This window comes from Anabrus simplex, chromosome 4, assembly GCF_040414725.1.
Source record: "Anabrus simplex isolate iqAnaSimp1 chromosome 4, ASM4041472v1, whole genome shotgun sequence".
NCBI classification, from domain to species: Eukaryota; Metazoa; Arthropoda; class Insecta; order Orthoptera; family Tettigoniidae; genus Anabrus; species Anabrus simplex.
The window spans coordinates 421,898,116-421,913,137 of NC_090268.1; the positions used below are offsets into that span (position 1 = coordinate 421,898,116).

General features: G+C 40.2%; 1 protein-coding gene across 2 annotated transcripts in view; it reads left to right on the forward strand.

Moving 5' to 3' along the window:
- The window catches only part of kcc (solute carrier family 12 member kcc), a 590,870-nt gene that overhangs the window by 462,785 nt on the left and 113,063 nt on the right, over positions 1-15,022 (forward strand). For both annotated transcript variants that reach the window (XM_067145914.2, XM_067145915.2), the window contains exon 3: positions 11,667-11,918. In XM_067145914.2, the coding sequence (XP_067002015.2) occupies positions 11,667-11,918 (252 nt within the window). The remainder of the gene's footprint in view (positions 1-11,666; positions 11,919-15,022) is intronic.

A 15,022-nucleotide genomic window follows, 5' to 3' on the forward strand; every position in this document is an offset into this window, starting at 1 on the left:
CTGCGGAAGATTTTACACTGAGTTCTGACAGTGCAGTGGAATTTGTTTCCATTCTTGTTATTGCCGTGTTTTTGAGCGTATGGATTTGGCACGCAACCGGCCCATCAAGGAGACAGAACGACGCGGAATATGAATATACAGTCATGTATATATGTATGCAATTGTAATATTGAAAGATGCGTTCTGACAGTTCTTACTGTTTACTGCCTGCGTGGGTGGGGAGAACGGAGTAAGGGGTTTGCTTGCCATAGAAACGACGGCGGACCCACTACGGTTACCATGGAGATAAGCCTGCTGGTCGGCTCGTGTTGCGTGGAGTTGCCGAACTCACTTCTGAGTTACGTGCAACAGAACACAGCGGTCTGAACTGGAAGCGTAGGGAAGGCGAAAGGAATAGGCCCCTATGTAAACACCGTGCAATGGCACGTGCAAGGTTTCTCCCTCCAGCCCTATCTGTCAAAACGCTTCTCTTAAAGTAAAAGTAAACTCGTGTCCTCATCCCGAGGTGATGCAGCTCTTTTCAGGCACACCCCCATTGGAGGTGAGCTGCGTGTACCATTTGAACCATATACCAGCCCTCCTGCCATTCTTAAATTTCTGGCAGTACCGGGAATCGAACCCGGGCCCCCGAGGACGGTAGCTAATAACACTAACCGTTACGCTACAGAGGCGGACAACGCTTCTCTTAATATTACGGGCATATACAGTGATCATCTCGATCATCCCTGTCAAGGACACTGGCCACTTCGAGAGGGTTTGCGGCGAGCTAACAGTTGCCGGTGACGTGCTTTGCCCACGGTCAGTTTCTACAAGTATAAACACACAGTTTGGCTTAGGTAGCCGTAGCAAGCGCACGCAACGTCTAGTGCTAGCCGAGCGACTCGGTGAACGTGTGTGAACAAAAGTGTGTGTGCTCATTTTAATTCATTATCAAGTGTCAGTATAACCAGTGTACTATTACAGAATTATAATTTATTCACTCATCTCCAGCAATGGAGAAACCTCCTGATACCGGTCAAGTTTTAAACATGGCATTACAGACTTGTTATGGGGACCCTCAACAACATCCCGTCAACTTTCAACCAACTGCTACCCCATTGTGTGAACAACAGCAACAGCCCCAGCAGCAGGAATTCCCACAGCAGCACCTCCAAGGCAACTTGACATACGGACCAGGTGTGAGTATGTCAACTACTCTACCACTACAGTCTCCTAACAACACAGGTATTGAGAACAATCGATCTTATTTTAATACTGAATTAGATCCTCAAACTAAGCGTTTCTGCTCAAATGACCGTCATGAGATCGAAAGTAACTTAATGTTACTTGATTCGAATTCTAGCTCTGAAACTACAGAAACCTCGGAGAGTATAGTCATCTCAAATTCCGATGTCCGACCCAATAATATTCCATCTCAGTTGTCTAGTCAGTCTCCTCCTCATCCAAACAACAACAATAGCAGCAGCAACAACAACAACAACAACAAAAACCTAAGAAATAATACTAACCGTTACAGCCGCCTAGATAATGGCCCTTACTACGTAATATTAGAAAGTTTAGAACAGTCCATTGGAAATTTGCATCCCATGTCCGTGGGAAGAATGATATTTAGTGAACGTCTTGCCTGCAAGCAGGACATAGTTAATATCACTCCTATAGGGAAGAACAGGTTACGTATTGAAACTACCACTAGCGTTGCAGCGAATCGCCTTGTGGAATCAAAACTCCTACAGCAGAGAAATTTAGATCTTTACATACCGCATCACACCGTGCACAGACAGGGTATAATCAAGGACGTGGACGTCACACTTAGCGAGGAGGAAATAATACAGGAAATACAGAGTGCCTTCCCTGTAGTAAAAGTTAAACGTTTTACAAAGCAAAATGTTACAAATGGGCAGACAATGTCAAGACCAATACCTGTCTGCTTACTTACTTTCCGCACTCAGTGTCTGCCAGAATATGTTTATATACACGGAACAAGATGTGCAGTATTACCATATGTTTTACCTGTCATTCAATGTCAAAAATGTCTCAGATATAACCACGTTGCTTCAGCTTGCCGTTCTGCAGTACGCTGCAGTCGGTGCACAGGGCCCCATTCAATTCGAGAGTGCTCGGACAGCATACCCCCCTATTGTGTACACTGTCACGCTGCACACCTGTCGACAGATAAAGACTGCCCGGAATACAAGAAGTGGACTTACGTTAAACACGTCATGGCTCACAATAACATCACACAGGAGGCCGCTCTTCACTTGTTCCACAACAGGACATATGCGTCCACAGTAAACCAATCTGTCCCTCGTTGGCGAAGTCAAGAAGAATTCCCTTCTTTACCTACATCTAACTCAAATGTATTACACCAGACTGGAATTTTTCATGATGTTTCCCCTACCCAAGAACAGCATTTATATAGCACGGGTCATACAGCATCAGCGCCAACTGTTCATATACCAGCCCAAGTGACCTCCACAGCACAGGCTACAACTCGTCAACTTACCCTGCATAACCCCATCGAACAACCACGGCGACCTGTTCGTGCCCCGCCTACTCCCGTGCACCATCCAATATTTCCTTCAATATCCGAACGCACTTTTATACCCCAACACCTATCTCTCACAATCCCTACCCTCCAGCACCGCACCTCAAGCATATTCCGCCCAACCAAAAGCACTCCCAACTAATTGAACAAATATTTACCATAATCATAACGATACTATCCCACATACAGTCCTCACCATCAAATACTTTACATCCAGATGCAATACGTCAAATGATCACTAACGTTTTCAAGTGTGAAGATGGCCTTTAAATTTTTACAATGGAATGCGAGATCTGCTAATGCAAATCGAGAGTCCTTACAACGAGAGTTATATACCCGAAACATCCAGATTGCTCTCATCAGTGAGACCTGCTTTCGGCCCGGAGTAGTAGTGACATACAGAGGATATCACATTTTACGCAACGACAGAGAAGATGGAAAAGGAGGCGTAGCAATATTTATCCAATCTGCAATACCATTTAATTACATCCCAATAGATCATGCAAACATAGAAAGTTTTCAAGTAGTTGCAGCCCGAGTGGAAGTGCTTCGGAGACATCTCACGGTCGTTTCAATCTACTGCCCCCCAAGGACAATAATTAGTGTAAGAGAATGGAACTACTTAATTAGTCACCTAGAAGCTCCATACCTAATTTGCGGCGATTGCAACGCACACAATACTGTCTGGGGTTGCGAAATAAATGACGTCTATGGGAACACTCTTTTAGATCTAATTGAAGATAACAATTTATTTATCCTCAACGACGGATCGCCAACCCTAGTACCAGTCCCAGGCCAAAGAAAATCTGCAATAGATCTTACATTTTGCTCCTCATCAATAGCTACAGATTATCAATGGAAAACTCTACCATTTACTATGGGATCCAACCATTACCCAATAGAAATTTCCACTATACAGCCACACACACCGGCCTTACATCAACCTACTTCAAAGTGGAATGTTCAAAGAGCAGATTGGATTAAATACAGAAATAGTGTAGAAGCTAATTTAGATACAGTACATAACATTCCAAATCCATTAGAAAAATATGAAGCATTTATACGCATCATCAACATCGCAGCATCGCTAGCCATCCCACAACGACGGCCAATTGACCCTTCTAAGCGCGTACCGGCCCCGTGGTGGACTGCAGAATGCTCAAAAATGATTGCCAGACGTCGACGGTCATTTAGTACTTATAAACGCTACCCAACGTGGGAGAACTATATTGCACACAGGAAAATGGACGCCGAAGTGAAGCGTTTCTTAAAACGACAAAAAAGAAATAGTTGGAAGGGATATTGTGAGAAGATGAATAAAGAAACACCGCTCCCCGAGGTATGGTCCATGATAAACAGATTTAAGAGGAAACGAACCTTCCCAAAACCACTGCGCTGCTGGATCGATGACTTCGCCGATTCCATAGCCCCACCTACAACATCATTTGATGACCCGGAATTCCCACCTACAAGCTCTTCACAAATGCCACACCGTATTCTCCTGCAGCCTTTCACCTTTCGAGAACTTACAGCAGCCCTTAAAAATACATCCAATACTGCTCCAGGAATTGACCAAATCCAATACGCCATGATAGCCCACCTACCATTAAATGCTAAGATTATTCTATTGCAACTTTTTATGGAGTTCTGGTCGCAAAGTATTTTCCCTAATGACTGGACTACACAGATCATTGTACCGATCTTGAAACCAGAGAAGGATCCAGAGGAAGCTGCTTCCTATCGAGCGATAGCTTTGTCATCTTGCGTCTGTAAGACCTTTGAAAGGCTATAAAAATTTAGATTAGAGTGGTGGTTAGAACACAACAACATCTTACTACCTCTCAATATGGATTTCGTAAATCAAGAAGCACACTAGATAATTTAAGTCTCCTCACAACAGATATCGAGATGACCTTTCTTAAACAAGGATTCCTTACAGCTTTATTCTTAGACATATCAGGAGCCTACGATAGCGTCATTATACCAATTCTTGTTCGCAAAATGCACAGACTGGGTCTGCCCGAAGTTTATCTTCGTGGGATTCATGCCTTATTTCAACGACGTACGATATATATCCGTCGACGTGACAACTCACTCTACGGACCACGAATAGTAACGAAAGGCTTACCACAAGGTGCCATCCTTAGTCCGTTACTATACGCTCTGTATACGGCCGACCTAGACACTATATTTCAAGCAAACATTAAGATCCTCCAGTATGCAGACGATATCTGCCTCTACGCTTCCTCATCCTGCTTCTGGGTCACACGATTATGGCTTGACGATGCAGCAAAGGCTCTCTCCACATGGACATTTCAAAATGGATTCAGTCTCTCGGAAGCTAAATCTTCAGTGGTAATATTTACCAGGAAACAACAGTCAATTGCATCACCTTTCATTCGACTCGGTCCATATTCATTTCCTCTTCAGACAACAGCAAAATTATTGGGTCTGTATCTAGACAGGCGTCTGACTTGGAGTCGACATATCAACCACGTAACAACAAAATTCGGACGTGTGCTCAATGTTCTTCGAGCTGTTACTAGCACGTGGTGGGGAGCAGACCCGTCCACTATGTTAACACTCTATCGTGCCCTTCTTCGACCGGTTCTGGATTACGGAAGCATTTTCTTCGGCAACGCACCAAAATATGTTCTTCGCAAACTTGATGTCCTTCAGTATCGGGCGATCAGGCTCTGTTTAGGAGCTATGAACTCTTCACCCACGAACGCTCTCTTAGTCGAAGCCATCGAAATGCCACTTTCAATCAGACGACAGATGCTATCAGATATATTCTTCCTACGCCGAGCTACCCAGATCAACCATCCACTTTCTACTAAAGTACTTATCCTCAGTAGATTAATAAATTCATATCAGCACTTACGAAATTGTCGCACTCCACTGCTGGTGACGAGCTACCATGAACTACGGTATATTTCCCCCCTTGTGCTCAAAGGCGCCTCAGTACCTGCCTTTTGCTACGACTATGAGCTCATATCCTCACCACCGAACACTTTCTCTATATCTGATACAGTGATTGCAGGGACGAATATGAACACTTCAGTCAAGGTACTCTTACAAACAGCTTGGTCAGAGTTCACATGCATCTACACAGACGGCTCCAAAACTTCAGAAGGAGTAGGATATGCTTACTATTGCCCATTAACAGCAGTTACTGAACAACGGTCCCTACCAGAGCCAACTTCCATCTACACAGCGGAAATGCTAGCAATTCAAGCAGCTATAATTTATGGTACCTCACAACAATTCCAGAAAATTCTCATCCTAACAGACTGCTTCAGCGTATTACAACGTTTAAAACAACCTGACTGGACCACAAAGACTAATAAGTACATCCTTGACATTCTGCAATTAGTGAGAAACGCAGAACTCCGAGGAATAACAGTTCACTTTCTATGGATCAAGGGACATGCTGGTATCGAACACAATGAAACAGTAGACCTCCTCGCTAAACAAAGTACAACTGCAAGCAACTTACGAGCCATCCAACTCCCTTATACAGACTTTCTCCCCATTATCCGTATGAAAGCTCAAAGAAAATGGTCAACGGAATGGAATACACAGGATCTGCACAAAGGACGATATTATGCCGCACTTCAAGCTAATATCCCTAACAAACCATGGTTCGATAGCATCAAACTGGCCAGACGTCACATCACATCCCTCATACGCATGCGACTCGGACACGGATGTTACGCCGACCATCTCTACCGTATAAAAGTGTTGGACTCTCCCACGTGTGAGTATGACCCTCCGTGTGTCGCAGATTTGAATCACGTTGTATTTGTTTGTTCAAAGTACAGTACTGCACGATCAGTAATGCTCTCAAAATTGATTAAAATTGGAACTCCATTTCCAACCAGTGTGCCAGCTCTTCTTGCTTCTGCCAACCAGAGAGTATATGCGATTTTAGCCGAATTTCTCAAAAATAGTGATCTAAATATCTAATTAGTGTCCTTTTAATTTTTATTTTTACCTCTCTTAATCAAAAATTTGTAATGGTTTTCGTCATGTTCAGAAAAAAAAAAAAAAAGTGTAAATCATGAATTGTGAGTGTCAGAATATCCAAGGCATATGTGTGTGAAGGAGACTGTCTCTAACCAGCGTGCCAGTTTTTCTTTCTCCTATCAAACAAAGAATGTTAGTGGCTTCAGCACAATTTCTCAAATATAGCGTTTTAAATATGTAATTTGTATCCTTTTGACCGCTCTTATTTTACCAGACATTTATATTGATTTTAGTCATGTTTAAAAAAAAAATGTAAATTTCAGAACATCCAGGAGTTTGTGAAGTGAAAGAGACTTTCAGACGATTTTTCTGTCTGCCATTTATGTCATTTCATTCCTGTGTCTGTCATACGTATATATATTACTGTGTGACTTGTGAATTTGTAATGTTTTTTGCTGGCTGTATGGTCGATGGACCAAAAGCCAAATAAAAAAAAAAAGTATAAACAGAACGCTATAACCCTGGGAAACAAATAAAATAAAACTTTCAATTGATATTGTATGTAAAATTATAAACAATATGTTCTTTCACATTTAAATCAATTTCACATAATGGTATTATGGAAAAAAAACATCCTCATTATTGCATTAAAGATGTCCACCTCAAAATTATTGCAGATGCGTATAAATAATATATGATTTTTCATGCTGTTGTGGAAAGAGAGATGGGTAGGGGAGTATTTGTGCATAGAGACATGTGCTTAGTAACTAAAATTATATTGTCATAGCCTACATTAATAACATATTATCGTAAATAAAACAAACACAAAAATATTTTATCCTATATTGTTATTCTACTAATTTTGTCTGATTTGTTTTGACTCCACAAGTCTTTGAATATTTATTGATTTAAACGCAGTGTGACCTTATTCCACCTTTCACTGTGTTGTGGGGATCACGACAGAACTGTCTCTCAAACCAGCCGCGGCTTATTTCACCTTGCCTTCTCTAGAGGGACACTAAGGCTGGTTCAGTATACGGTACTTCTTTAATAATTAGTTTGGTGATTTGAGGTTTTACTGTTGCCACAGTAAGCCCGCCTGGTGGCCATGATTGTGAAGTCTATATGGTCTGCACCGTCGAGTCCCGTTGGTCGAAAAAAAATTTCACCCAACAGAATGTTTGCCGGCAGGGTAGGAGAGGTGGTAGCACACAATTTCTAATCACTACTATGGTCGTCTGACGATAAGTGGCGCAAATGCGGGATAAGAGGTGAGAGGATGCCGCGCATGCTCCCATCTCAAGTCTCGAGGCCTGACAGTAAACATCTATTCCGTCCGCTATGACTCTTGCGAATTGAGGTGCTGTCGTGGGTTTTCAGATTGGTGGAGAAATTGACACATTTACTGTGTGGACTGCATAATGAACAGTTTGATAAGGAATATGCATTGATTCAGAAAGCTCGCATTGTCTCTCACGACTGATGTTTGTAGCTAAGAGCGTAGCATCTGTAACTGTTGCCATACCTACAAGCTGCCGCCACAACTTCTCGTCAGACGCAGAATGTTGGCCGGTGGGATAAGGGAGGTGGTGATATACAATTTGTAACCACTAGATTGCGTGCCAAAAGTCTGGATTAAATTCCGAACCTCTCCGCAGTGCTCAAATGAAGTGAGGGCATATGACGCTGTTGATGCTGATTCGTCCGTCGGATGTAGACGTTAAGCCTTGAGCAGACCCCTTGGTGCTATTCGACAGGAGTAGGCTATGTGCCGGCACTGGGTTTCACCCTCTCCCTTCCTACTGCCGCATATAACGTCATTCATTTCATCTAATTAACTCCTCTGATGAGGTTGACGTCAAGAAGGGCACCCGAACGTAAAAACTCGCTACGAAGATTCATCTCACTTCATCCCTAACCCCGTAGAGATGTGGGACAACGGTTGGTTATACATACAGAGCCTAGGAATTCATTCAACTTCGTGGTTGATGACTCAACACACTCATAGCTCTCCGATTTGTAGCAGAGTCCAATGTGCTTTTATGAGCATGCATTACATTAATTGTATTGAGAATATTTCAATGGACAATGAGGAATTTTAACAATTGAGAATGTTAACTCGTTTAGAAGGGTAACCGACAGTGATGGGAAAAGTACAAGAGAAATAATTAATTGGGATGAATTACAGCTACCTGAAAAATATTTTATTTGATTGCAGTTACAAATTACTTTTTTTTCTTTTTTCAAGAAGTTCATTCATCATTCATATCGTAAAGGCAAGGCCTTGTCGCTGCAACCGCATTTGTCTCTCCTCTGCTGAGCGTTGCAGGTCAACATACTATTTTCGAATTCAGCCTGTCTATCACGGAATCCAGATACTTCTTCCTCGGCCTTCCTCTTCCTACTCAGAACTTTTCCTTCCAGTATAGTCGTGAGGAATGTGTTATGTCGAAGTGTTTGGCCAAGTAATTTGGGTTTTCTTCTTTTCTACAGTGTTGATCAATTCCCTTGTTTCATCTATTTCCTTAAGAACCCAATTGTTTGATTTTTTCTCTGTCCAACTTATTTTCAATATCCTCCTCCATATCCACATTTCCATTGCTTCCAGGCGTTTTATATCCTGTTTTGCTAAGACCCATGTTTCGCAACCATACAACAAAACACTCCACGCAAACATTTTGGCAAATTCTTTCTTAATTTTAATGTTAATGTTCCAGTTTGTCAGAAACTGTTTCTTGTTACTGAAGGCTTGTTTAGCGAGAGCAATCCTCCTCCTGATTTCTGTGGTGCACCTGTTGTCCTGAGCGATAATGCTTGCCAAGTAGCAAAATTGACTTACTTGTACAGTTTCTTTTCAAGAAGTAATCAGTAGAGTTACAATTGTCCGACCCCGCGGTGTAGGGGGCAACGCGTCCGCCTGTCACCCGGCAGCCCCGGGTTCGATTCCCGGCTGGGTCAGGGGTTTTTAATTGTAAATGATTAATATCCCTGGCCTGGGGACTGTTTGTGTCGTCCTTAAGTCCCTTTCCTCACATTCAACTTTCTACACTTCCTCCATTCCAATTACACGCAGGTTTATATCACATGGTGCAAGTAGGGGCAAAATATCTCAGTAGGTCGACGCCCCAAACAAGTAGTATTTTAAAAAAAAGTTACAATTATTTCACAGACCACCAGTCTTCAGAATTCGCGTACATTTTTTTCACATAGGGCCAGAATGATACCAAAAGGTTGTGAAGGAAAGGATATTATCTACTTCTTATTTTTAGTATAGAGAGATTAAGTAGCTATCATCACTAAACATGATACCTCGGAACTTTTACGCATATTATTTTTATTTTAGTTTGTAACTTTAAACACGTCGGATAATTTTCCATTTGCTTTACAAAATAATTGGTTCTTAAAATTCTCAGCACTAAGCCGCGGCCTCATGGAGGAAAGTACATCTATGCATATGCTGAAAAGACGCCGTACTGCGGCACTTGGAGGAATACCTGTGTTTAATTTTAAGAACAGCCCCAGCAGTATTGGATATTGTGGGATAAGTTTGACGTCTTTGCAAGTACTGCAAAGGTAAGAAAATACCTCATCCATCAATGGTGAAGCTACTGGTTCTGCTGTAGTAGAACAGAAATTGTTATCTTCATTATCACGTAATTTTTCCTGTTTCTACTCCCATGAGATTTATAAAACGAGTACTACAATGTAATGATTACAATTTTATTTCAAGAAGTAAAACGATAGCAAGTAAAAATTACTCAAAAAAGTATTTGCAAACAATTCGATTACTTGTACTCAATTACTTCACAACTCTGGTAACCTAACACGTCAGTAAAATAAAGAATCGCTGGACAGAGCAGCTCAGTGACAGTGCAAGTGAAATTCGCTCAATGTAGCTGTATCTTGTGCTATGCATGGGTCGCATCAGAGAGAACATCTTCGATGGAACCAAAATGTACAGCAGACTGATTTTCCGACGAGCGGATCTCGCCATAGCGCGGGAATAACACTAGGAAGATGATAATTCGCCGATCTCCTGAGATATGGAGATATCATGGCAGAGGCCAGCCTGCAGAAATTACAGTTGGGTCCCCGCAAAGAAACTCTATAAAACCTATCAATAACACACGCAAATTTAACTGCAGCAAATACAAACAAAATGTTAATGCAATCTATATCACTTTAATACGGTATGTACAAAAGACTAATTGTAAAATGACAGAACTAATTAGATTTTATTTTAAAAATTGAATACTTTGTAGAGATTGAAATAAAACATCAGCTATCTGGTTTTTTTTATTTTTTAAACTTTACTGCACTCAAATCAAAGTCTAATGAAACTGGACCATGCGGCTTGCTTTCTGGGATGCAAAAGTATAGATGATTTCACTGACAGTGGATGCTGAGGTGTCTGTCTTGGGTGTTATCATTTCATAGTTAGTTCTTTGTAAGTTCTAGTTCATTCGGTGGAAGTCACTGTAACACGAAGAGTTAGAAACTGGTAAAACGCCCGGGACACTTGCAGCTGTGATTGAATCATCTACTACTAATAACTTTCTTAAGTCAGTTACAGAGGTAGTCTTGGTGATTTATCTATTTTTTTCCTTTTCTTCAGTGCTTTTTTGAGAGCGTACCGTTCATGTTACGAAACACGGCTATGTTAGACTCAACACAATAATAATAATTGCAGCTAGATGCATTCACCTGGTATCTACAGTACTTACGAATTATAAAGACAATCTTTTTTCAACCCATTCTACAAAACCACCGTTATGTAACCTTTCCCGTTCAGAACGGCATTCAAGTAAAATTATTTATTTATTTATCTATATTTTGGGGGGAAGTTTGCGGGCCCCCTTAAGCCCCAGGCCCGCCTGCATTGCATACCTTGCAGGCCCTAACGTTACGCTACTGCATCATGGAATTCATTTTAAATATTAACACAGGATCGAATAAGCCCGAATGTACAGAGCACTTGGAAACTTCTTCTCTCCTATAAAAGTAGCCCTTCAAGAAACCTTCTCTCCTATAAAAGTAACCCTTCAAGAAATTATGTTTCCAGCAAGTCTTAATTGCCTCAAGAATAGAGTTCGTACCTGATAACTTTACATTGCCCAGAATACTTACCCTGTTTGTTTTTTGCCTGTCACAGGAGGAGATGGAGGATCGGCCGCGTATCTCCACGCTCATCTCCTCGCTCGCCAACTATAGCAATACCATCCCTGCGGCTACCGATCCCGATGCTAAGCCGCAACCGAGTGCGCGGATGGGGACACTCATCGGCGTGTACCTTCCCTGCATTCAGAACATCTTCGGCGTGATCCTCTTCATCCGGCTGACGTGGGTCGTGGGCACTGCGGGAGCGCTCTTCGGCTTCCTCATCGTGCTCTGCTGCTGCTGTGTGGTGAGTTTTCTTTGTTTTACTGCACACACACAAACCTACTTTTCTTTTTAAAACTCATGAGTCCTGTAGGGGTACGGACTTCAATAATATACCGGGAGTAAAAAAAAAATGTAAAAAATCTGTACTCAAAATTCTAAGGATGTTACAAGAGACCAAAAGAAGTATATTTTATTAAATTGATCATTGAGGTATTTTTTTGTGTGATTGAGAATGAAATTATTATAATTTAATTGAAATCCTTTATAAGAACTGTTTAAAAGTAAGACCTTCTGCTACAACACAAACTCTGCAATGAGCTGTAGAGAGTAAACAAGCTCTTCCTCAGATTCAATTGGAGTCTCATACACCAGGCTCTTGAAGTGCCCGCACACAATGAACTCAAGTGGGGTGTAGATGGGAGAACAAGAAGCCTACAAGGAAAGAGGCTGCATTTATGGACAGTTTTTTTAAGGGATTATAATTCAATTGAAATGTAATACTTTTATTCTCAATCACATCAAAAGGTACCGTACCTTAGTTACCAATTTCAACCTAAGGTTGTTTAATGAAACATATTTATTTTGGTCTCTCTATTATCCCTCAGAACTCAAGTACTGTATTGAATTTTGTTAATGCCCGGTAGTTCAAACATGTGAAGGGAGTTTCCATTTTGGCAAACCATAATATCATAGGGTTACAAGCAAAACGAGATAGGTCAGATTTTTTTCACGCTGCTCTACAGTGTTATTCTTAATAAACCCTTTGCATAATACAGTATTAAATATAAATATTCTTATTCTGAGAGCAAATATGGACAATAAAAGACTGGAAACTTTCTAACCCCTTTTTTCTCAGAAGTAAGATTTTTGACTTAATGTGTTTTGCTTGTAAACCCACAATATCTAGAGTTATAATTTTTTAACCTAGAACAGGATGAAAGTTATAAATAATTTTACAACTTAGACTTTCCTCCCCTCTCCTCCCTATTACCCATGCCTTTTCAAATACTGTACAACCGAACTTTGCTAAACCAAAACCCAGTTTAACCAAAAGGATGGTGAAAAAAATGATAATTTGCAGAACTGGTGCTCAAATTTGAGCTGGGAACATTACTTGCAGCAATAATAGTAATGATAATAATATGAAACTATGAAATTTAAAATATAAACTATGATTAGATACCCTATTACTTTAAATGTAAAGAAATTTACTTGAGTAGTAATAGTTAAGTTCTTGAAAGTCGAAATATTTGGCAATGTTTTAGTCTTTTCAGAGAAATGTGTCCTGTACTCTGCATACCGGTACTGTTAACCTTCCCCTCTACCGCACATTCCACTCATTATTTGCTGCTACAAATGTTACAGTACCTACTCCCAAGTGTTGTGAGAAGAAGGTTCAAACGAAAATTTCCGATTTAATGAAACAATGTATCTAAATTTCCCCTGTAGGAGGGACATGAAAATGCATTATGATAAAATAAACTTTTCATAATTTATATATATTTCTATATATTTCCAATATCTTTTGTTTATTTGTACTAGAGAAATTGTAAAGCACTAGATTTAAAGTAAATTAACACACTATACAGAGATTAATAAAATTGATTGTCCAAATGCTTTTGGATTATAACAGTTTACCTTCTAATACTTATTTGAAGGTATCACAAAACAGTTCCAATGTATTTTGACTTGAAAACATATCGCTGTCTCAATAATGATCTTTCTCTTGTGAAAATACTCTTGAATGATGAGCATTCATATACCATTGTCAGATATAGACATTGAAATTACTTGTAGAATGAGTGATATTGTGTCCTTCAAAACTCATACTAGAAGCCTTAATTACACATTCCTGTATATTCCCATATGACTAGACATTGAGAGCTTGCCTAGCCAAGGCCGTTAAGGCATGCTCAGTTTATCCAGAAAGTCATGGGTGCAATTCCCCATTGAGAATAGTGAAGTGCTTCTTCATATTAACTCCTTATATAACCTTAATTAAATTGCATTTCTCAATGAACTAAGATGTAGGATTCACACATAACGTTACCAGACAAAGGGAAGCATGGTATCGTAAGTGTTCCCAATAATAAGAATCAATTTTTGTGTATACATAACATCTCGAGAGTTACCAAAATATCTTAAGATGGCACAAAGTGTTTGCCTAACAACATCCGTATTTTTCTCTCATGAAACAACTTTCGTATGAAGTAATTAATGAACTTATGAATACATTCATGATGCCTGATATTAAATACTGTATTGCATCATTTCAAAAGGCTGATATAAACATATACTGAAATACAAAAACTTGTAGCTATGGTCATCGTATTAAGTGATACAACTGAAAATAGAACCAGATATTTATTTTAAAGAATTTATGAACAAAGAACTATATAAATTACACCATGAAATATTGCATTCTCTCAGTTACCTTCACTGAGATGTGCAGAATATCTTTTCCTAGAATTCACTCTATAAAATTCAACAGTCAAATCATATTCACTACTGATCTACATTTAAAGCAGTCGCCCATGTGGCAGATTCCCTATCTGTTGTTTTCCTAGCCTTGTCTTAAATGGTTTCAAAGAAATTGGAAATTCATTGAACATCTCCCTTGGTAAGTTATTCCAATCCGTAACTCCCCTTCCTATAAACGAATATTTGCCCCAATTTGTCCTCTTGTATTCCAACTTTATCTTCATATTGTGATCTTTCCTACTTTTAAAGACACCACTCTTCATCGTCTACTGATGTCGTTCAATGCCATCTCTCTACTGACAGCTCGGAACATACTGCTTATTGCAACCGCTTAGTCGAGCAGCTCCTCTCCTTTCTCCCAAGTCTTTCCAGCCCAAATTTTGCAACATTTTTGTAACACAACTTTTTTGTCGGAAATCACCCAGAACAAATCGAGCTGCTTTTCTTTGGATTTTTTCCAATTCTCGAATCAAGTAATCCTGATGAGGATCCCGTACATTTGAACCATACTCTAGTTGGGGTCTTATCAGAGATTTATATGCCCTCTCCTTTACATCCTTACTACAACCCCTAAATTCCCTCATAACCATATGCAGTGATCTGTACCCTTTAGTTACAATACTGTTTATGTGATTACCCCAATGA